At 49.7% G+C, this 24,719-nt stretch overlaps 1 protein-coding gene across 1 annotated transcript; it reads left to right on the top strand.

Moving 5' to 3' along the window:
* Nucleotides 183-19,471, top strand: SNAP29 (synaptosome associated protein 29). The gene is made up of 5 exons (XM_003132993.4): nt 183-562; nt 7,883-8,079; nt 10,193-10,278; nt 11,736-11,834; nt 14,869-19,471. The coding sequence occupies exons 1-5, from the start codon at nt 326-328 to the stop codon at nt 15,024-15,026; spliced, it is 777 nt and encodes a 258-aa protein (XP_003133041.1). The 5' UTR covers nt 183-325; the 3' UTR covers nt 15,027-19,471.

The following is a 24,719-nucleotide window of genomic DNA, read 5'->3' on the forward strand; positions in this document are numbered from 1 at the left end:
GTGCGGCCTCATCCGGCCGCCCCACCACGTGACCTCGCTGACACCGGTGGGGCGTGGCCGCGGGCTGCTCCACTGCCCGCGGGGGTTGGGGGCAGGGCGGCCGCTGTGCCGCGCGCGAGGCGTGGTTTCCCCCCGTGGCGGGACCCGATGGTCGACTCCGGAGGCGGGGCCTCTACGCACTGCAGGCGGAAAGAACTCGCGCTGTGCTGGCAGCAAGCGAACCGACGCTTCTCTGGGGCCTTGGCTAGCCCGCGGCCCCCAGTGCCCCCCCTCACCTCGGCCGCGCCCCCTTCCTCCGGCCCACCGCGGGCCAAGCACCGCCGCCATGTCGGCCTACCCCAGAAGCTATAACCCGTTCGATGATGACGCGGAGGACGAGGGCGCCCGGCCAGCGCCGTGGACTGATGCCCGCAACCTCACGGACGGGCCCGAGTCGCCCGCTGACCGGCAGCAGGCCCTGCGGCAGGAGGTGCTGCGCCGGGCCGAGGCCACGGTCGCCAGCACGGGAAGGTCCCTGTCCCTCATGTACGAGTCCGAGAGGATAGGAGTCGCCTCTTCTGAGGTGAGTCCGCGGTCCCCTGTGTTATTGGGGTCGCCCAGTGGGCTGGGAAGGGTCCTAGCGCTTTAGCGGCTGGAAGGTTGGTACGATCTGTCAGCCCGGTAAAGAAAAGTCTAAAGTACTCGAAAGGGGCGGTTTGCTTCCGGCAACCTCGCTGAACTCTTAGTCGCCTAGTTTCTTTTTTTTCTACTTCTAGTACACAGGCAATCTCCATGCCCTGGCCTATCTAGGCGAGTAAAGGTTCTGAATAGCAGACCCGATTAGGGAAGTGGAGAATGTGTTTCTCTTACACGATTTCCTGGGCAGCATCCAGGCTGAATCCTGCCAGAGTGACCTAGCAAGGACTGTGACTGCTAGTGTCTGAAAGCATCCGAGGAAATGGGCCTTGAGTTCTTCCCCGAAACTGATGGCTTTTCCACCTCGCCTTGAGGTGTGTTGAGTTCTCCGCCTGGACGACTGCTGAGTGAGCCAGAGCCCAGTAGAGTGGGGAGCCCTTCCCTTCCCTTCCCAATACAAACGAAGGTGTCTGAGACTGACACTGTGTGGTCTGTGATGATCTGTTGCTCCGTTTCATCTTTGTCAGTTCCTCTTTCCATTCATAGACGATTTCAGAGTTGGACCTTTTTAAAGTTTTTAAAAATTTAATAGCATGTTACAGCAATATCAGCTAGGAATGATTCATCTTAAGCACTTGTAGCTCTGGAAGCTAAAGCTTTGTCTCACCCCATGGGTCTTTTCATTAACTCTTTTCTCTGCAAAGTTACTGACCTGGTTACTTACAGTTTTGAGGTATATCGCATCATTCTCCCATAGCCACTTGCTTGGCTTATTTCCCTTCCCCACTTCTCCCAGTTACTGGCTCCCTCATTGTCATACCTGCCTGTCTTCAGCCTCATCAAGGAAGTTTAGCGTATGTCTACTGGTTCCTATATTCGAGTCTCAGTGGAAGGTATCGACTTAGATTTGGGAGGAATGCCTGAGGCCTTAGGGCCCTGAGAGGAGTGGGTCACTTAAGGATCCCCAGCTCAAGGAAGCCAACTAAGAACTGCTTGAAAAGACATATTTGGCAACTGAAAACAAATGAAGTAGGAAATCAAAATGATATACAGTAGAAGATGGTGGCAGAGGTTACACTGGAATTTGGCTATTAAGGCTAAGGTGTAGATAGGAGGAGGAAGAGGAGGGAGAGGGTGTTCCCAGGGAAAAGAGGATCCATGCAAAGGCACTGGCCAAACACTGCAGCTCCTGGGCTCCTGAGCAGGGACGTGATGGCCTGGAAGCCTTCCAGGGCAAGGGCCTGGAGGAGAAACTTAGGACCTGGTGTGGGCAGAGGGAAGGTCAAGAGCACCAAAAACAGGATGGACTTGTTTCATACTGATTGTGGTAACAAGCCCCCTGCTGCCTCCCAAAGTTGGCTTTCTCCTAGCAATGGGGACCAGTGAGAACAAAGGCAGAGTGGCACCTCAGGCTGTGAGGCTTGGTGTGGCCAAGCCAGGTGTTGCTCTGAGAAGTACAGCATGATCATGACTGGGCTGGTGACAGGCTTTGTCATCAATGTGATTACACATTGAATTTTTCCTGGTTTGAATCAGTTCTCAATTATCAGAGGCCCTGGGAGGCAGGAATGGTCAGCACCCCTCTCCCCCACCACTCTCCAAATTGACTTTGAATCTCTCTCATCACTCTTTCATTCCCCCCAAACCCCCACGGAGGGTGCAGGTGAGCTCTGTCTCAGCAGACCCAAGTCATCTGCTAAACTAACCTCTCAACTTAGTCATTGCTTGCCAGACACCCAGCCCTGATGCAGTGCCAAAACAGGACAGTTTTCTGAGTTCCCATCGTGGCTCAGTGGTTAACGAATCCAACCAGGAACCATAAGGTTGCGGGTTCGATCCCTGGCCTTGCTCAGTGGGTTAAGGATTCAGCATTGCCGTGAGCTGTGTGGTGTAGGTCACAGATGCAGCTCGGATCCCACATTGTTGTGGTTTTGGCATAGGCCAGTGGCTGCAGCTCTGATTGGACTGCTAGCCTGGGAACCTCCATATGCCTTGGGAGCGGCCCTAGAAAAGGCAAAAAGACCCAAAAAAAAGGGACTTTTTTTTTTTTTCTTTTTTTCTTTTTCAGACACATGAGGCATATGGAAGTTCCCAGGCCAGGGACTGAATCTGAACTGCAGCTGCAACTTAAGCCACAGCTTCAGCAACACTGGATCCTTAACCTGCTTGGCCAGGCCAATGATCAAACTCACATCACTTCAGAGACTAGCCAAATTCTTAACCTAACCTACTGTACCACAGCAGGAACTCTAGGACACATTTTATAGAGGGTCAGGAGACTTTACAAATAACTCGGGGAGTTCCCGTCGTGGCTCAGTGGTTAACGAATCTGACTAACATCCATGAGGACGCAGGTTCGATCCCTGGCCTTGCTCAGTGGGTTAAGGATTCGGCATTGCCGTGAGCTGTGATGTAGGCTGCAGACGTGGCTTGGATCCTTCATTGACTGTGACTGTGGCCGGCATCTACAGCTCCAATTTGACCCCTAGCCTGGGAACATCTGTATGCTGTGCATGCAGCCCTCAAAAACAACAACAAAAAGCATTAGGTTGGGAAGGTCATAATTCAGTCCCAGCTTGGCAGCAACAGGAAAATTACATAGTCAAGTCACTTCTAGCAAAGGAGAGCTCCCCTTTTTCTGAGAAATCTGGAAGGTTCTTATCTCTCTCGCCTCGGGTTCTGACCCAAAGGACAGAGTCAGGGCAGAGCAGATGGCACCCAGCCATCCTGGTGAGCATAATCCAGGACCACAGAGACACGTAACCCACCTGTCTCTTGTTTTGTGGGTATGATTTGTTTCTTTTTTTCCACTGAGGTTTAATTTTTGTGAAGCACTAATCCAGACACAGGGTTCAAAATTCAAAACATACAGAGAGTTCCCTGGTGGCTCAGCAGGTTAGGGATCTGGTGTTGTCACTGCAGTGGCTCAGGTCACAGCCGTGGTGCAGGTTTGATCCCTGACCCAGGAACTTCATGCCAGGGGTACAGCCAAAAAAAAAAACCAACCCACAGGCTGTGTGTGAAGGTTCCTCCCACCACCTGCCTGCCAGCAGCAGGTCACTTTCTGTTCCTTCAGTGTCCTTGTGGAGGTATTCTGTATATAGATGCATATTTACCATCTTTTTCCTTTTTTAAATTCTAACTGAAGCAGAGGCATTCTATGCATTCCTGACCGCACATTGCCTGGTAGGGCTGGAGGCTATTCCGCAGCCTCACATGTCCCTCTCTGTTTCTGTGGCTCTCGTGTTCCCTTGAATGGATGCCTTCTGTTTCTGCAGCCAGCCCCCTAATACTGGGCCTTTCAAGTGTGTGCACCTTTGGGTGAGCCTGTTTGTGTCCTACTTGCACGTGATCTTCGTGCACCCTTTCACCACCCTGCCCGGGGAGACCACCTGTGCAGGGCACCCCTCGTCCCCTCTGGCTGGTGAGGAATTGCCAATGACGTTTTGTGGGGTCAGGATCCCAGTTCAAGGAAGACAGCAACAGAGGTTAGACAGCATCTGAGCAGCTGGTACAGTGGCAACACCGAGTCCTTAATCCACTGAGTGAGGCCAGGGATCAAACCCGCGTCCTCATTGATGCTGAACCACAATAGGAACTCCTATTAGAAAGTTCTAACATCAGACTTGCTGACTTCTTAGCTGTAATGAGGCATTTTATGAGGCTGTGTTGTTACCATCCAGGGAGGTCAAACATCCCATGCCAGCACTATGGCATCTGGCCATATCTGCTGCTCCTTCCTGAAATATCCACCTGTGGCCACCATGGTATACCTTTGCTGTGCCATGGGGGACCTTTGCTGTGCTGAGCAGGTCATGTGCAGGAAAAACCGAGGGGCTGTCTGCTCTCCAGCCCTCTGCCTCTGAGAGTGAGAGGTGCTGCTTAGAGGTGATGTTTGGAGGTCCCCAAGACCATCCTCAGGTTTAATGATTCCCTAGAAGGGCCTACAGTACTCAGCAGAGCTGTTATACTCACGGTTGTGGGTTTGGTGCAGCGGGTACAGAGTAAAGGGAGTTCCTGCTGTGGTGCAGTGGGTTAGGAACCTGACTGCAGCAGCTTGGGTCACTGCAGGGAGATGCTGGTTTGATCCCTGGCCTGGCAACTTCCATATGCCTCTGGTGCAGCCTTATAAAGGAAGAAAAAAAGAAAGACAAAAAAAAAAAAAAAAAAAGGATGCAGAGTAAAGGTTCAAGGGAGAAAGTCTGGTGGGCAGTGCCCAGGAAACCCAGCCTCCAGTTTCCACTCCCCTGGAGTTGCCTGGGCAACATGTACTTCTCCCAGAGGTGATGTGTGACAACCCACAGGCTTTTGTCAGCCAGGAACCATGGCTCCCTGCTCGGCTGACCACAGTCTCAAGCCCCTCCAAGGCCCCACCGTGTGGCCCAGGGCTCCATTATAGGTCCTGTTGCTGGCCCAGACTGTCAGGCTGGTCCAAGGACTCAGGGAAGCAAAGTCACTCATCAGGGTGATCTGAGGGTCAGGAGCCAGATAAGGCGTTGCACAAGTGGTGGGCAGCCCAGGCCTGAAAAATCAGCCTGCAATTGCCACTTGGGATAGCAGCTTCACTGCCTTTGCCCTGGGTGATGCTCAGGGAACCTAAGGCCACCACATGCTGCCACTCCTGCATCCCTGGTGGTACGCTTGCACATAGAGACTGACTCCAGACCAACCTCTGCCTGCTCACTGTTTGACACCCAAGTTTAATCATGAATTCCAGACTAGATGATTGGTGCAGGCACCATCCCCTCAGGCACTCAGGCAGAATCTGGTCAGGGCTCTGAAGGGGGTCAGGGTTCCACACCACCCCCACTGCCCCTTCTGCCTGGAATGCTCTCGCCCCACCTGGGCCTGTGACTCCTCAGTGCTCAGCTTTCCATTTCTCATGCCATAAGGGAGCCAGTGCTTGTGGGGCCTCCACTGGCAGAGCCAGCCGCATGGGCAGTGCTTCGTTCATTTGCCCATGAGGCCCAGAGCTCAGTGCAACAGAGACCCACCTGCCACCTTGGGCTCTGTCAGCATGGATATCTGTTCCCACCCCCTCAACCCTCTAACAAAGCGCCATCAAAGAGGCCTTGAGACACATCCTCCCTCATCTCTCACACACACACCCACCCCACATCTCACTGCCAACCCAGCCTGACCTCCCTGGCTAGCTTTTGTTCCAGTTTAACTTTTTCTTTTTTTCTTTTTCAACCGCACCCAAGTCATATGGAAGTTCCAGGGCCAGGGATCAAATCCAAGCTGCGGCTGCAACAATACCAGATCCTTAATCCACTGTGCGACAGCAGGAACTCCCTAGAGAAGTCATTTTAATCCTAATTTTTTTAGCTTACCTCGTTCTACAAAAGACCGCCCTCACAATGGACATATTCGAGGCTTCAGGTGTTGGAAGAAGCAGAAAATCCAATAAATTTGTAGCTCCTTTTTCCCCCTGAAAATTCACCCTTGCAAAATTTGTTTAGCATATTGAAGGACACAGTCCCAAAATCCTTTTTCCTTTTACTCAAAAAAGCCTGATGGTTTCTTCAGACATATCTCATGAGCTGGTGAAAAACATTTAAATATTCAAGGCTGTAAATCCCAGCAGTTTTAAATTTATTTCCAACCAGATTTAAATAGAATAGTAAATTCAACCATTGTTTTCATTTATTGCCTATATGTGTGTGTATGTATGTGTGTGTGTGTGTGTGTGTGTGTGTGTGTGTGTGTGTGTATTTATTTATTTATTTATTTATTTTTGTCTTTTCTAGGGCCGCTCCCACGGCATATGGAGGTTCCCAGGCTAGGGGTCCAATCAGAGCTGTAGACGCCAGCCTACACCACAGCCACAGCAACTCGGGATCCCAGCCGCATCTGCGGCCTACACCACAGCTCACGGCAACACCGGATCCTTAACCCTCTGAACAAGGCCAGGGATCGAACCCACAACCTCATGGTTCCTAGTTGGATTTGCTAACCACTGTGCCACGACGGGAACTCCTATACATTATATTTTTAAAACTCACCCACTAAACATTCAGGACTAAAGTTATATTTTGGGTCCCTAAGTTCCCTAAGAGCTTCCATTGACATCTTTATCTCAAAAATGGGCTCCAACAAACCCATTGCCTATAGTTTTGTTTTTAATCCTTCAAATTCCTAGGCTATGTGTGTAAAATTGCTCCTGACTTTGTTTTGGGGAGTTAGGAGAGAGCATCTAAGGATTGTTTGCATTATTAACGTAACTGAGAGCCACAGGGAAGCGGCCGAGGTCAGGGGCTGCCTCCTGAGGTTGAGGATCCGAGCCTAGGAGTCTTATGGTGGAGAGGCAGACCATGGGGTGACCAGGCTGAACGGAGTTTGCCCCAGATTTTAAAAGTATGAGCCCTGGAGTCCCTTTGTGGTACAGCAAGTTAAGGGCCCAGCATTGTCATTACTGTGGCCCAGGTCGCTGCTTTGACCCAGGTTCAATCCCTGGCCTGGGAACTTCCACATGCCACAGGTATGGTCAGAAAAAAAGCATGAGCACTGGTATGGTGCTGAGTTCACATCCACGGCCAGAAGTCTCAACTCTCAAGGAATCAGGCCAGGCTGGCCCCAGGGCCACAGAGTCCTCCAGCGTCTGTTGGGCAGGGGCAGGCTTGCAGGAGCAGCTGCTCTGAGGGGCCCTGTAGGCAACAGCCAGCAGGGCCCAAGGAGGCAGTCCAGGGATGAAAGAGGACTTCTTCACAGCAGGTGTTCCGGGAAGGCTTCTCAGAGGAAGTGTCCTCTGAGCAGAGGCTGGATCAAATGAGGAAGGAACAGAGCCATGAGGAACATTAAACACAGAGCAAGGAGGATGTGCAAAGGTCCTGTGTCAGGGTTGCCGTTGTTAGAGGTTTAAAAGCTGAAACTGGATGGGCTGGAATCAGACACTAACAGGGCCAGAAAGGACAACAGAACAAAGTTTCTGAAATACACACGAGCAGGGCCAGAGGCCCAGGTGGCCCAGCGGCACTGCTGTATCTGAGAGGGAACATCCAGGAACTACAACCCAAGTCAAAGTCCCCAGGGTCCCCATGGCTGGGAGAGGAGGGGGCTAGAGAGGATCTGCTGCCAGGCCCTGCACCTGGACCCCTCATAGGCCAGGCCAGGGGGACAGGAACCCCAGAGCAAGTAAGAGCAAGCAGTGGTGAGGCGGGAGGGAGAGACAGGGAAGGTGCACATGGGTGACCTCGTCATTCCCTCGTGCTGGCCAAGCTGCCCTGTGTCTCTGTCATGCCATCGCTCTCCCCTGCCCCCACGATAGGAGCTTGTCCGTCAGCGTGGGGCCTTGGAGCGCACAGAGAAGATGGTGGACAAAATGGAGCAGGACCTGAAGACCAGCCAGAAGCACATCAACAGCATCAAGAGTGTGTTCGGAGGGCTCGTCAACTACTTCAAGTCTAAACCTGTGGAGACCTCGCCTACACAGAACGGCACCCTTGCCCCCGAGCCCAGCAGCAGGTGGGTGGCTGCTCAGCCTACTATGAGGTAACAGAAGGTGGGCCTTCATGCAGGGCCAGGGGGCTGAGACTCAGGCCACTTCCTGGGCTTTAAGGGACCCGGTAACCCTGAGAGTCACTCACTGGGAGGAATCGGTCCTCAAATACTTGGAAATAAGAAACCTTCTCCACTGCTCCTTATTACATTGATGTCATCGCTGTCCAGTCTACAAAGGTTCCACAGATTTCTGCCCCAGTGATTGAGACTGGTAATTTGAAAGAAAGAGTTCAGCTTGGCTCACCTCACAGAATTTTTGCCTTAAAAACTCTACCTCCAGCTTTTCAATGCCTAACCCATTTTGCCCCTTGGTTATTATTTTTGAATTAGAGATTATTTTCCCCAAATGTCTTCACTAGAGATCTAATAAAGTCATACTGCAATTTTGATGGGCATGTAAATGTTAAGTGTTCAGAGATAAGAGAAATAAGTTTCTGGGAGTTCCCTAGTGGCTCAGCACGTTAAGTATCCAGTGTTGTCACTGCTGTGGTGCATGCAGGGTTGATCCCTGGCCCAGGAACTTCTACGTGCCATGGGTGTGGCCAAAAGAAAGAAGAGAGGGGAGTTCCTGTCTTGGCACAGTGGAAACAAGTCCGACTGGGAATCATGAGGTTGCAGATTCAATCCCTGGCCTCACTTAGTAGGTTAAGGATCCAGTGTTGCTGTGAGCTGTGGTATAGGTTGCAGACGTGGCTCAGATCTGGCATGTCTGTGGCTGTAACTGGCAGCTGTAGCTCTGATTCGACCCCTAGCCTAGAAACCTCCATATGCTGTGGGTGTGGGCCTAAAAAGCCAAAAAAAAAAAAAAAAAAAGAAGAAGAAGAAGAAATGTTTTTCTACTAAAACAAATGACTGCTAGTCATATCCTAGACCACTATGTCTGTTTTTTATTATAAAAATGATATTGTTGAATTACAGAAAATCTCCACCTTACCTACCATCACACAGAAACTTAAAATTTAGTTTTTTCCTGTGGTTCCCATTGTGGCTCAGTAGTAACGAACCCAAGTAATATCCATGAGGTTGTAGGTTTGATCCCTGGCCTCGCTTGGTGGGTTAAGGATCCAGTGTTGCCGTGACCTGTGGTGTAGGTTACAGATGCAGCTGCAATTCAACCTCTGGCCTAGGAACTTCCATACGCTGTGGGAGCAACCCTAGAAAGACAAAAAGAGTTTAGTTTTTCCCCCTTTTTGACGTTTTCATAATCAGAGTATTCATTTGGTTTTGTAGCTTCTTACACTTAATTAACCCAGAAAAAATATATAATGTTATACAGGTTTTGTAACTCTCTCTCTCTGTCTCCCCTTTAATTCTGAAACACAGAGGTTTGTTGTTTTTTTCTAATGCGCAGATGATGTACGGTAAAGCACATACACACTTTAGTGGAGAGCTTACAACTCTTTACCTGTGCGTACTCCTTTGTGACCACCACCCAGATCAGGACATAGGGCGGAAATTAGGGAGGGTGTGGGCTTGAAGTGCAAGCAATGCCAGTGCTCCAACACGCTGGTGCCCAGCTTGCGCAAGGCACCATGGTCCATGTTCTCTTCCAGGCCACTGGCCTATGGCAGCAAAAAGCACACCCTGTGCTCGGGTGCCTGCAAGGCCATCATGGGGCCTGTGCCCACCCACCTGGGAAGCTCAGGCAGGGCCAGTGGGGCTCCAGGGCAGGCAAGTGAAAGTGGAGGCCTTTTTTTTTTTTTTTCCTGGTTTTTTTAGAGCCACCCCTGCAGCATATGGAGGTTCCCAGACTAGGGGTTGAATCAGAGCTGTAGCTGCTGGCCTGTATCACAGCCACAGCAACATGGGATCCAATCCATGCTTTCGACTTACACCACAGCTCACGGCAACGCTGGATCCTTAACCTACTGAGCGAGGCCAGGGATCAAATTTGCATCCTCATGGATACTAGTCAGATTCGTTTCTGCTGAGCCATGAAAGGAACTCCTTTTTTTTTTTTTTTTTTCTGGAGGAGGCATTTGATTTTCTCACACAGGCACCCCAGGAAAAGACTATGCTGGCAGAGGTGGTGTTCCCTTCTAAAAGATTTCTTTCTTTTCTTGACTCTTATCCAAAGATTGAAAGAAGCCATAAGTATAAGCAAAGACCAGGAGGCACGGTTCCAGGCCAGCCACCCAAACCTCAGGAGGCTGAATGACTCAGGTCAGTGGGCTTGCTTTCCTACCTAACACTTGGGTTGGGTGGAGGGAGCACCTGCTGGGTGAGGGAGGCGGAGAGGAGGAAGTGGGAGCCTGCACTGCAGCTCTGAGCTGAGTGTGAAAGGCTGCTTGCAGGGAAACCCCTGTGGTAAGTGGAGTCATAGCCCCTAAAACATCCATACCCCAGCCCCAGGCCCTGGGAACATCAGGTCATGTAGCAAAGGGGGTTGTGGGTACAAAGGGAGCACAGTTGCCCAACTTGAGGTGAAAAGATGATCCTGGGTTTTCCAGGTGGACCCAGTAAAACCGCAAGGCTGCCCTGCACGTGCGAAGGAGGCAGTAAAGAGGGAGATTGGAAGGTGAAGGCAGGGCCCCTGGCTGAGGCGTGGCCTCCAGGAGCCATAGGAGGTGGGGGCAGATTCTCCCTGAGAATCTCTAGCCAGAGGCCAGCCCAGTGAGCCCCAGGTTGCAGCTCTGGCCTCCAGAACTGAAGGTGGTCTATGGGGGTTTGCTGTGGTGGCCCTCAAGCCCGGGCAGATGGGAGTGCAGGGTAGAATCTGTTTTGTGTCAGGTCATCCTGTCAGTATCAAATGACAAGCCCAGAACCAGCCATTATCTGGAAAGGAGTGGAGGCATCCTGGGGGCTTCTTTGGACCCCTAGAGAGCCAGGCCCATCACAAATAGCCAGGTGCCCCCTGCCATGTGATTGACACAGCCGAGGGGAGGCCTGGTGGAGGAGGCATTGGAGAGAGACAGAGCTATCTGGAAAGGCCAAAGCCACAGAGGAAGTGAGAGAACTAAAGTGCATAACACAGCCAGCTCGTTGTGCCCAAGGGAGTGGAGTAGAGCCCTGCACCGAAAGACAATTTTAAGGAACTAAAAGGAGTTTCATTTGTAGGGTGTGTATTAGCTTAAGAGAATTGGTGAAGCAAAAAAACAAAACAAAACAAAACAAAACAAAAAAAACAGGCTTGTGTAAATCGTGCTGGGGGGGAAATACAGCAAATCTAGAAAGAGATATTCCCCAGAAGATGTGAACTGGCCTGACAGGGCTTTCTTGTGTGAACTCAGGAGCTGAAGGTCAGGAGGATTCTTGGGGCAAATGTGCATCATCTGACATTCCTCTTTCCTGAGCCGTGAGGTTTTGCCTGATGCAACACCACTGCTATGTCATTACATGTGTCAATCTGTCTCTTTTCCTGTGCACCAGGGGCTGACCAGGCCCTCCAGAGGTTGGAGGTCTTTGATCTCCGAAGGGTAGGCCCCCAGGAAGCATCTCTCCCTTCCCCACAAGCCTGCCAGGGCTCCTTCCCCTCCCCCAACCCACTCCCACAGCCATCGCTCTGGCCTTAGAACTGACCATTATAGTCCTTCCACCTGTTTCCCAGACTAAGATTTTGTAAAGCAGCATTTCAAGGGATGTCAGTTAACCCATCTCCTGGTGTCTTCTTGTGAATCCAGACTGCATCCCTGGAGGGGCTGGATCTGCTGTGAGCTCTGAGGCGTATCCAAAGAACCCTCACCTCCAAGCCTATCATCAGAAAATCGACAGCAATCTGGGTAAGACGGGGCACCACCACGTTCAAGGTTCACCTGCCCGGGGCAGCGTGTGCCCAGCCCACTGGCGTCTGCCTCTGTCTCCCCTCTCAGCAAATCCAAGAGTCATGACCACTCCCCCCTGATCTCTGGAGCCTGTCCACTTGTCTTTGTCTCCACCTCTCCTCTGTCTGCTTGTCTCCGTCTCTACCTCTCTTCTGTCCACTTGTTTCCATCCCCACCTCTCATCTGCCTGCTTGCTTCAGTTCCCTGGACTCTGCCCTAGAGCCCAGGTGGAAGGGATGTCTGCGGATCTGGCCACTCCAACATGGGACGCTAGCGAGTCCACCAACCCCTAAACAAAATTTCCCCACCAGGAAAGGGTGTCATTGATGCCTGATGGGGAAATATCAGGGAGTGGAATTCAGGAATTGGGGGAGGGAGGCAGGAAGAAGGCTAAGTAGAGCCCACTGGGGGTGTGCAGGGAGTCCTCAAACCTGCAGCACTGGCCAGCACACAGTGGCCCAAAGGAGGGCTGTGTGGACCTCAGGGACCCCGGGACAGCTGTCCACAGTCTCTGCTAGCGAGGCCATACCACTACCCTGGGCACAATTCCTCTCCCTCCTGGCACACCCATCTTTGTCAGGGACCCTTGCCACATGGCCCTGCTTGTCAGGCTTTTCACCCCGGCACAGCCTCTTGCCTGTCCCAGCTGCTGGATCCTGGGGTAACCCATGGAGCTCAAGGCACAGGCTTCAGTCAAGCATAGAACTAAAGGCAGAGGCTTTAGGAAGCATAGAACTGAAGACTACCTTTTTTGAAAAAAACCTGATTCTAGAGTTTCTGTTGTGGCTCAGTGGTAACAAACCCAGCTAGTATCCATGAGGATGGCGGTTCGATCCTTGGCCTCACTTAATGGGTTAAGGATCCGGTGTTGCCGTGAGCTGCTGTGTAGTCTGCAGATTCTGCTTGGATCCAGCATTGCTGTGACTGTGGCATAGGCCAACAGCTGTAGCTCCAATTCAGCCCCTAGCCTGGGAACCTCCATGTATCACAGTTGTGGCCCTAAAAAAAATTTTTTTTGTCCTTTTAGGGCCACACATATGGCAGTCCCCAAGCTAGGGGTCCAATCGGAGGTACAGCTTCCAGCCTACACCACAGCTCAGGGCAATGCCGGATCCTTAACCCACTGAGCAAGGCCAGGGATCAAACCGCCATCCTCATGGATACTAGTTGGGTTTGTTAGCTGCTGAGCCACAATGGGAACGCCTAAAAATTTTTTTTAATTAATTTAAAAACCTGATTCTGCTTAGATTCGTAAAGCCACTGCTAGGGATTCATATATTTTGACCCTTTAAAAAAAAAAAAAAAACACACACACACACAATGTGCATAAATTCCTGGCCAGGGATTGAACCCAAACCACAGCAGTGACAATACCAGATCCTTAACCCACTGAGCCACCAGGGAACCCCATGCTTAGCTGTCTTTATGTTACTGTGCTGTGGAAGCCCTTCAAATACTCCTGAGGCTGACCACGTCCTTATAGGCATTGTTCCTTATGGACATTTTGTTGAACTTGAACTTAAGCAGTTGTCACCTGACTGTTGAACTTAAGCAGTTGAACTTAAGCAGTTGTCAGAAGAACCTTTGGGAGTTCCTATCGTGGCTCAGCAGTTAATGAACCCAATTAGCATCCATAAGGACTTGGGTTCGATCCCTGGCCTCACTCAGTGGGTTAATGATCTGGGGTTGTCGTGAGCTGTGGTGTAGGTTGCAGATGCGGCTCAGATCCCGAGTTGCTATGGCTGTGACTGTGGCTGGCGGCTACAGCTCCAATTGGACCCCTGGCTGGGGAACCTCTATAATGCCATGGATGCAGCCCTAAAAAGACAAAAAGACCAAGAAAAAAAAAAAAAAAGAACCTTTGCCAAAAGTAGTGCACTCCAGGAGTTCCTGTTGTGGCTCAGTAGTTAACGAATTACTAGGAACCATGAGGTTGTAGGTTCAATCCCTGGCCTCACTCAGTGGGTTAAGGATCCAGTATTGCTGTGAGCTGTGGTGTAGGTCACAGATGCAGTTCGGATCCCGAGTTGCTGTGGCTGTGGCGTAAGCCAGCAGCTACAGCTCCAATTAGACCCCTAGCCTGGAAACCTCCATATGCCTCGGGAGCGGCCCCAGAAAAGGCAAAAAGACCAAAAAAAAAAAAAAAAATTGCACTCCAGTTACCTGGGGCTTGGCCCAGATATCAGAGCACCTTTTGTACTTAATGCCTCTTGCCTAGGGACCCTCGGCTGCAGGGCCTATGCACCCAGGTTATGCAGAGGCCACTGCCTCCCCAACTACCAAGTAGACAAAGGAAGTGGTCCAGCCCAGCCCTTGGAAATGCAAGCTAGCTGTCGTACCCGGGAACATCTGTTCACGGATCTGGGAGTGGCAGCAATGCACGTGTGAATGTGGGAAAGCATGAGTTTTCATAACATAGATAAAGGGACCTCACAGAACCTGGGTCCAGTGGGAACATCTGTCATTCATGAGTCTTCTGGTAAAGCACCCCAGTGCAGGACAGGGTCAGAGCCCCCATTTCTCCTGCCACTTGCAGAATAGACTGGGGAACCTGGGGCCAGAGCAGGTTTGTGCTGGGGCTCCTGTCAGACAGAGAGAGCTTCAGTTCCGTCTCAGATGCGTTTCCAAACAGGGGTCCTCAGGTTTGCCACTCTGGACCTGCGCCTGATCCACCATTCAGGAGCTGGAGATGGGAGGTTCAAAGGCAGCTGAAAATTGTGCAGATCTGTATGAACTTTTAGACGCTGGGAGGACAAACACCATTGTGCTGAGTGGCCATCTTGAGTGGGCGGCAGGGATAGGCAGCTTTTGAGTTGAGCACTTACTACTTTCTTTTCACTGGCACCTGTTTTGAAAGATGACCAAAGCCCTGGCATCCAGCACATCTTAGAAGGAAGAAGACTGGGTGTGCTGGGCCCCTGCGGGAGCATCTAGAGAGGTGAGCTGGGGCCAGGACTCTCTGCTTAGGCTGCCTGTGCTCTCCTCTGTACAGATGAGCTGTCCGTGGGCCTGGGCCGTCTGAAGGACATTGCCCTGGGCATGCAGACGGAGATCGAGGAGCAGGACGACATTCTCGACCGCCTCACAACCAAAGTGGACAAACTGGATATCAACATAAAAAGCACGGAGAAAAAAGTGCGCCAACTTTGAAGACAAAGGATTTCCACTCCATAGTGATGAAAAGATTTGAAAGGTGTTTTAAATTCCCTGGAAACTTCGCTCATTACTTTTGAATGTGATTTAACATGTGTTTGCAAACATTGTCACCGGGGTTCTCAAGAGATTTTGTCGTAAGAGGAAGTGTGCACCCCTTTTCTCAGAGCTGACACTGTCCCAGTTCCCTAAGCTGAATGTGGAGAGGTAGTCTGAGCGCAGTAGCCTGGCCGGACACCTGGGTCTGACCTCTTGCTGGAGTGAGGGGAGGAGCCGAGTCATCTGGACAGATGTGGGCCAAGCGGCAGCCTGGAGCCCCCTGGAGCCGCCAGCCTGTTTCCGTCTGTGGTGCCCTCATCCCAGGCTTTCCTGAGTCAGCACTGGCCATGTGACCCATTGTTGGGAGTGGGGGGGGGTCCTCCCTCCTCACACCCTGTTTTCAGTCTCCACCCCCAACCCCTGCTAAGCATATTGTGACTTCCTGAGCCCCAGGAGAAAGCCCAGCATCAGGTTCAGGATGGATGTGTGGACAGGTGTCACCTCTTCCCTTCCTGGCTTCTGCCCTCCCTCAGCAGATGTTTTATACAAGCAGGAAGGCTTCAGACCAGCCCTTCTTACTGTCATGCCTGAAAATATGTAGGCAACTGGGGGAGCCCTGGAGGGCTGACTGTCTATCCTCGGGGTCGGCCAGGCCTCAGGCCAGCCAGGGTCATTTGGTGCCTGGAGTCTCCTGTCCTGTCTGGAGTCCCACCTGCTCTTCCTGCACTACTGGCAGCATGCAATGACTCCTCACTTGGTCTGTGCCACCCAGTTTTAGGCCGAGAGCTCCACAAACGAGGCCGACTTTGCATAGAAAGATTTGGCCTTTTTTTTTTTTTTTTTTTTTTTTTTTGCCACACCCACAGCATACAGAAGTTCCCAGGCCAGGGATCAAACTCACACCACAGAACTGACAACACCAATCCTTAACCTGCTGACCCACCAGGGAACTTCAAGATTATTTGGTTTTTTTAATTAGCCCTTTTTTTTTCTTTTGTCTTTTTGGGGCTGCACCTGTGGCACATGGAGGTTCCCAGGCTAGGGGTCCAATCAGAGCTATAGCTGCTGGCCTACGCCACAGCTACAGCAACATTGGATCTGAGGTATGTCTTCAACCTACACCACAGCTCACAGCAACACTGGATCCTTAAGCCACTGAGCGAGGCCAGGGATTGAACATGAATCTTCATAGATGCTAGTCGGGTTCATTAACCACTAAGCCACGATGGGAACTCCAAAAAGCCCATTTTTAACTGGCCCAGCTTGCTCTCTTTTCATTTTACAAAAAAAAAAAAAGAAAAGAAAAGAAATTAAAAACACTACTTTAAATTTATCTCTGTACCTACATTGAATTTCTTTGTGTTGGTACCTCCAACAAAATAATTGAAGCCATGAGGCCCTAGTCTCTTCTCTCTCTCTCTTTTTTTTTTTTTGGCCACACCATACCATGTAGAAGTTTGAACCCGTGCCATAGTGGCAACCCCAGCTGCTACAGTGACAGTGCTGGATCTCTAACCTACTGTACCACAACGGCACTCCTTACAAGGTGCTAGTCTTTAAAAGCAAATTATTTGGTGAAAGGGCCTGATTTTTTTTTTTCTTTTCTTGGCCACACCCACAGCCAGGGATCAAATTCAAGTCACAGCTAAGACATGTGCCACGACTGTGGCAATACCAGATCCTTAACCCACTGTGCCAGGCCAGGGATTGAACCCTCGCCACCACAGAGACAATGCCAGATTCTTAACCCACTGTGCCATATCAGGGACCTCAAAAGGGCCTGATTTTTTTTTTTTTTTTTGTCTTTTTAGGGCCCCACCCAACGCATATGGAGGTTCCCAGGCCAGGGTCAAATTGGAGCTGTGGCTGCTGGCCTACACCACAGCCACAGCCACACCAGATCCGAGCCGTGTCTATGACCTACACCCTAGCTCACGATGCCAGATCTTTAACCACCGTGTGAGGCCAGGAATCGAACCTGCATCCTCATGAATATTAGTCAGATTCGTTTCCACTGAGCCATGATGGGGGCTCCCCAAAAGGGCCTGATTTTAATAGGAAAAAATAGGTTGGAAACTCTAAAATCTCAGTGCCTTTCCACTTGAAACCTATCAGCAGTCCTGCGGCCTTCACCACCCTGGTTCATAGCATGTGAACAGGGTCCCTGACAGTGAAGGAGAATCTTGAAAGGGCTGCAGAGACGTGTTATTGTTTATGTAGCAATTCAGATATAAAAGTTCATCCTATAATGCATAACCTTGGAGGAACAACAGCAGCCCAGTGGGTGACCAGAGAGCTCTCTGTCTTGTGGCAGCCACCCCAGGTATCCTATCCTCATCACTGGATATGATCCTTCTTCCAGGACATGAGGATATGGTAGAGGGTCTTCAGAGTCCACACCTGCCCATCATGATGATTCTCTTGGTAACTGGGAAAAGGAAGAATTTTAAATGTATTCCCAGCCCACACCCAGGGCTTTCAGTAAAAAGGCTGCCCCGAAGTGTGACATCAGGAGGTGGGTGATGTGTCATCCATTTTCCTCCTGGACATCTTCCTCCGCCTATGTCATGATAACTGTCTCTGCTCAGCACCATCAGGCAGAAACTGATGGGTCTCCATGGAGATTACTCAACATACCTCAGACCTGGGCTTATTTTTTCAAGTAAATACACATAAAGGCTACTGCCAGTTGTCTCTTCAGCCTTCCTTTCTCATAATAGGATTAGTGATTTCTTTTTTTTTTTTTTTTTTTTTTTTTTTTTTTGTCTTTTGTCTTTTGTTGTTGTTGTTGCTATTTCTTGGGCCGCTCCCGCGGCATATGGAGGTTCCCAGGCTAGGGGTTGAATTGGAGCTGTAGCCACCGGCCTACGCCAGAGCCACAGCAACGAGGGATCCGAGCCTCGTCTGCAACCTACACCACAGCTCACGGCAACGCCGGATCGTCAACCCACTGAGCAAGGGCAGGGACCGAACCCGCAACCTCATGGTTCCTAGTCGGATTCGTTAACCACTGCGCCACGACGGGAACTCCGGATTAGTGATTTCTGACTTGAAGCAGAGTAGCACCTTATTTTATGTCTCTCTCTCTTTTTTTTTTTTTTTTTGGCTGTTCCCATGGCATGTGGAAGTTCCTGGACCAGGGACTGAACCCATGCCACTGCAGTGACAACACCAGATCCTTAACCCACTCACTTTTCTAGAAATGTCTTCCTTGGACATAATGGGAGGGCCACCATAGTCTCTCCCTCTCTCTCTCTCTCTCTCTTTTTTTTTTTTTTTTTTGCTTTTTAGGGCTGCACTTGTGGCAAATGGAGGTCCCTAGGCTGGGACTCAAATCGGAGCTACAGCTGCCAGCCTATACCACAGCCATAGCCATGCAGGATCCGAGCCGTGTCTGCAACCTACACCATAGTTCACGGCAACGCCAGATCCTTAACCCACTGAGCAAGGCCAGGGATCAAACCCACAACCTCATGGTTCCTAGTTGGATTTGTTTCCACCGCGCTACAACGGGAACTCCCTCTATCCTGTTCTTATTCACACCTCTTATTCTAAGGCCTGGGCTGAGGGCCTTTGAGAGCCTCAAGCCAGGCAGCAGCTCTCTGCTGGGCCCTCACCCAGCTTCCAGCCCCACAGAGGGCCAGTGGCATTGCACAGAAAAGCTGCTCACGTTTGCAGAGAACACAGAAAGGCCTGAGGAGCCTCCATATCTGCTTGTCGTGACTGTGACCAGAAGAGAACTGCCCTTTAGATGCACCTATCCGAGACTCGGAGGTGCCTGCTGGGGTTGGTTGCAGGCTGGGCTCTCAGTGAGACAAAACCAACTTGTCCATCCGGATCCGCATATCCGAAGTCAAAACTGGAAACAAACTGTGCCTTCCAGAAAGGGGCTTTTCTAACTTGAGGTCCATTATATGTGAAGTGTGCTACTAACTTATAAATAAGTACATTCCCCGTTGGAGGAAACTCTACCCATCCAGTGATTTGTAGCAGCGGCAGATTGCCTCATGAGTGTCTTTTTTGCATTCTGTAGGAAAGGAGATCTGAATTTAACTCAGGTGGCAGAAAAGAAAAGAAGTGCATTTTCATTTCTCTCTCTAACTTGTTTTTGTGAATATGTGATTTTGAGTGTACACTATACCAATTAGTAAAAATCTTATACTTTGCCTACATAGGCCTTTTCTGCAGGATGTTTAGTCACTAGTATCATAAAGCATCTTCGGCTCTGATGGTTGAAGTGTCTCATGAACAGAATGATGAGCCAGTCATTAAAAGTGCACATGGGAGGGGCTCCCTGCTCAGAGGGTGTGTCAGAACAGCTCTTATGCTTCCTGCCTTCACCTCAGCAAATGATCATATTCCTTAAAATAAAGTGTGACTTTTTTAGTCAATTGTGCCCCCCCCACCCCCGTGCTGAGTCTTCTTGTATTTGGTCCTCACTGCCACCTGGCACCCTATGAACAAGAGTCTTTCCTGGAGCGGCATCACATCATCTGTGTCCTGCCTCCTGCCCGTCTGCAGCACCGTCTGGGTCAGGGATCCACACGCTCACTGTCAAGGGCCAGAGATCTGATATTTTAGGCTTACCAGCCAAACAGTAGCATTTTCACCTTGACATCCCTGTGTCCACATTTCCCCTTTTTTAGAAAGGACACCAGTCATACTGGATGAGGGCCCCCTCTCCCAACTCCCTGACCTCTCTTTAACTTAATTCCCTCTGTAAAGTGGGAGTTAGGATTCTGCATTAATTAATTAATTTATTTCTTTGTTTTGTTTTTTTAGGGTCACATCCACGGCATATGGAGGTTCCCAAGCTATGGGTCTAATTGGAGCTACAGCTGCCTGCCTACACCACAGCCATACCAGATCCAAGCTGTGTCTGCAACCTACATCACAGCTCACTGGCAATGCTGGATCATTAACCCACTGAGCAAAGCCAGGGATGGAACCCGAAACTTCATGTTTCCTAGTCGGATTTGTTTCTGCTGTGCCACAATGGGAACTCCCTGCGCTAATTTCTTGGTGGGAGAGTGAGGGCTGTCAAAGGCCAGCTGAGATGGGGGCTCAGAAGAAGGACCCTAGTGATTAACACATTCTCTAGGATGTATGTTTTTGTTTTGGCCGCCCCCAAGGCATGTGGAAGTTCCCTGGGCCAGGGATCAAATCCTAGCCACAGCAGTGGCAATGCCAGATCCATAACCTGCTGAGCCACCAAGGAACTCCTGAGTTTCTTAGTGCTGGGGTTTCTCGCCCTGGAGTCATCAAATGGCTGCGTGGTTGTGTGGCACCAGGCAGGACAGGGCCCCACTGTGTGCCTGGAGTTCCAGAGCAGCCCTGCCCCCTGGACAGCAGATCCCAGGAAGGCAAGTGAGAAGCCACAAGTCCAAGGGCCAGTCTGGTTCCTTGGCCCGGGTCACCAGGCAGAAGTGTGGGACTGGGGCTCAGAGCAGAGGAGACACTGGTCTTTGCCCTTTAGTGCCTCAGATCCTCCGAAAAATGTCCCAAAGTCTGGGCAGGACCCAAATGGAAAGTAGGCTAAGAGCTGGCAGTGAAGCAAGTCGCTGCGAATGTGCAAGAAGCTGCTTCCCCCACAGAGGCAGCTCCAAGCAACCCAGAACCCCCAAGGCCAGGGACACCTCCAGACCATTGAGAAATCAAGTTTTCCTGGGGGTTGATTGACTTTTTTTAAAATGCTTTCCTTAGACATCAGAGCTTCTAGGGGAGCCAGCGCACAACACAACCTCTGGGATCCCAAATGGGGATTCCGGATGGCCAGAGGGGCTAGTTTCTTACAGACAGTAACCAGAACACCTTTTTTTTTTTTTTTTTTTTTTGCTATTCTCATGGCATATGGAAGTTCCCAGGCCAGGGATCGAATCAAAGATGCAGCTGTGGCAATGCCGGATCCTTAACCCACTGCAGTGTGCCAGGGATCAAATATCCCAAGCTGCTGCAGTTGGATTCTTAAGCCACTATATCACAGCAGTAATTCCATGGAGTGTTTATCTTTGCACTCCAATCCCAGCTCACAGAAAGTGTTCAGTATACTTGTGCTAAGTATATTCATCACCTAAATGTCCATTATTGTAGGATTTTAGAGCTTTTCTGAATTCTAGGAAGGGGGAGTTTTAGCCCAGTTTTCTTGAATATCTACCCAGAAGTCATTTTTCTTTTTCCTGATGCCAAAGCCCAAGGCTTGTTTGGGGTAAGTCAGGCAAGGGTGACCCACTGTGTCTCTGGGTCACTTTAAGAATGAGCATGTGACCTGATGGGTCACAAGTCAGGGATAGAAAAGGGAATCTCTCTGAAAGTTTCTGGAGGAAGTATTCTTTGCACTTGAAGAGGAATACAAAGAAGCAACCGTTCTTCCACTGGGCATTTTCATGACTGAATAGGGTGAGGCCTGGGGTGACTGTAGCCTCCCAAAATCCCCTAAGCCAAAATCCTCCAGGTGTTTTAGACCAAGACAGTTGGAGAGGCAGACCCAGGGTCCTGATGTCCCAGCTCTTGAGCTGCCTGAATACAGGGTTAGAGGGAACGACTAGTACTCTTACTGGTGTGACTTCTTTTTTTTTTTTTTTTTTTTGTCTTTTGTCTTTTTTTGTGTGTGTGTCTTTTATTTAATTTATTTATTTATTTATTTTTCCCGCTGTACAGCATGGGGATCAAGTTATTCTTACATGTATACATTTTTTCCCCCACTGTGTGTCTTTTTTTTTTTGTCCTTAACACAGTGAGTGGAGGCCAGGAATCAAACCTGCATTCTCATGGGTACTACTTGGGTTCGTTAACCACTGAGCCATGGCAGGAGCTCTGTCATGGATTTTGTCTTTTTTTTTTTTTTTTGTCTTTTTGCCATTTCTTTGGGCCGCTCCCGCGGCATATGGAGGTTCCCAGGCTAGGGGTTGAATCGGAGCTGTAGCCACTGGCCTACACCAGAGCCACAGCAACGCGGGATCTGAGCTGCGTCTGCAACCTACACCACAGCTCACGGCAACGCCGGATCCTTAACCCACTGAGCAAGGGCAGGGACTGAACCCGCAAACTCATGGTTCCTAGTCGGATTTGTTAACCACTGCGCCACAACGGGAACTCCTCTGTCATGGATTTTGAATCAGGATTTCTAACTACCGCAGCAGAAAGCCTGCCAGGGAAGGATGGTTACACTATGACTCCATGATGAGTAAACTGTCCAATTACTGAGTTGCCTAGTGCTGCAGGTGTGGACTGATCTGCATGCCCGATGCCAGAGGGTTGAACCCCGAGCTGAGCCATCACTACTTTTGAATAGACTGCCCTAGAGGTAGACTGAGAGGCTCCCGGGTGATCTGAGGGTTAAACAAAAGCAAAGTTTACATTTTCAGAAGCAAAATGTTCAGGGAGTTCCCTGATGGCCTAGCTCTTAAGGATCCAGCATCGTCATTGCAGGAGGTCAGGTCACTGCTGTGGCTTGGGTTCTATCCTTGGCCCAGGAACTTCCACATATCACAGGTGCGGGGTGGGGGAGGTTAAAAAAAAGGACTTTGTGCCCTTAAAACCATGAAAGCACAATGAAGAGCCATTTTAAGAAACTTCCTCAAATACAGGTGGTGAGCCCAGGTTTGATGGGAGACTCACAGTGTGTAAGCATGAGTCCTGGTTGCTCTCAGGCAAAGCTCTCTAGTTCTGGCTCTGTTACAGGAAGGCCATCGTGCCCCACTGATGGGACATAAATGCTATAGTATGGATTGAAAGTTGTAATGAGAGGCAAACTAACACTATTTTTTTTTTACTTAATGAATTTATTACATTTATAGGTATACAAAAATCATCACAACCAAATTTCATAGCATTTACAAATGCTATAAAACTCTCAGTGCGTTCCCCACCCCCCAACCTGTCTCATTTGGAAACCATAAGTTTTTTTTTTTTGTTTTTTTTTTGTCTTTTTGTCTTTTTGCCTTTCCTAGGGCTGCTTCCCACAGCATATGGAGGTTCCCAGGCTAGGGGTCTAATTGGAGCTGTAGCTGCCAGCCTACGTCAGAGCCACAGCAGCACAGGATCCGAACCGAGTCTGGAACCTACACCACATCTCACGGCAACACCAGATCCTTAATCCACTGAGCAAGGCCAGGGACTGAACCCGCAACCTCCTGGTTCCTAGTCAGATTCGTTAACCACTGCACCACAACGGGAACTCCAACCATAAGATTTTCAAAGTCTGTGAGTCAGTATCTGTTCTGCAAAGAAGTTCATTGTGTCCTTTTTTTAGATTCCACATGTAAGTGGTAGCATTTGATGTCTCATTGTCTGACTGACTTCACTTAGCATGATAATTTCTAGGTCCATCCATGTTGCTTCAAATGCCATTCTTTCTTTCCTTAAAATGGCTGAGGAATATTCCATTGCGTATATGCGTACCACATCTTTATCCACTCCTCTGTTGATGGATGTTTAGGTTGTTTCCATGTCTTGGCTATTGCATAGTGCTGCAATGAACATTGGAGTGTACATGTGTCTTTTCAAGTTGTGGTTTTCTCTGGAAAGATGCCCAGGAGTAGGATTGCTGGATCAAATGGTAGTTCTATTTTTAGTTTTCTGAGGAATCTCCATACTGTTTTCCACAGTGGTTGCACCAATTTACATTCCCACCAACGGTGTAATAGGGTTCCTTTTTCTCCACATCCTCTCTCACACTTATTGTTTGTAGACTTTTTCATGATGGCCATTCTGGCCAGTGTCAGGTGGTACCTCATCGTGGTTTTGCTTTGCATTTCTCTAATAATTAGTGATGTTGAACATCTTTTCATGTGTTTTTTTTTTGTTTGTTTTTTGTTTTTTGTTTTTTTTTTTTTTTGGCCATCTGTATGTCTTCTTTGGAGAAAACTAATCCTATTCTTTAAGAGGCAGGACCGGTCAATCACCATTGTCCTACTCAACAAGAGGGGAAAAGATGTTTCTCTCAGATGGAAAATCTCAACTGATTAGGAAGTCTCCAGGAAGTATAAGTCAGGTTGCACGTTAGAATTAGCTATGGGCTTCAGAAAATACTGAAGATTGTCCTTACATGAGTGAAAAGATGCTCAGCCTCACTCCTAGTAAGAAATACGCAAAATGAAAATCCTCTGAACATTTTGTTCACCTCTCAGGGTGCCAGAATCTGAAAGCTGGACATAATTTTACCAATATCTGCTTCTCCTCTGCTGAGAATGTGGAAAGGATGCGTTCCTACTCTTTCTTTTAGGCTTGTCACATGACCCATCCTGGTCCATGAAGTGTAAGCAGAATGAACATGCTTCCTCTGGGCTGATGTGTGTAACAGCTAGGACTGTTCCATTAAAGATGCTCTCTACCTCTGCTCCCCAATTCAAGTGCTGAGGAGCAGGTCAAGTACACTGCCTGGTGTAGCCTCAGGACAGTGGTGCTCCCACCTGCCTGAAGTGCTGAGTGATGCACAGAGGAACGTTGCCCTGTCTGTGACTAAGTCGGGAGGAAACCCTGGTGTTAAGCCACTGCTGTACACGCCCAGCATCTGACACACACTGTGGATGAGGGTGTGGGGAAACGGGCATTTTCCTCCCCTACTGCTGAAGTACCAAGTGGTACAAGCTTTATGGAAACAAGTGGACCGTATCTGTGGATGCATGCTTGTCTGTTAATCTGCAGTCCCAG

This window comes from Sus scrofa, chromosome 14 (genome assembly GCF_000003025.6).
Source record: "Sus scrofa isolate TJ Tabasco breed Duroc chromosome 14, Sscrofa11.1, whole genome shotgun sequence".
NCBI lineage: Eukaryota > Metazoa > Chordata > Mammalia > Artiodactyla > Suidae > Sus > Sus scrofa.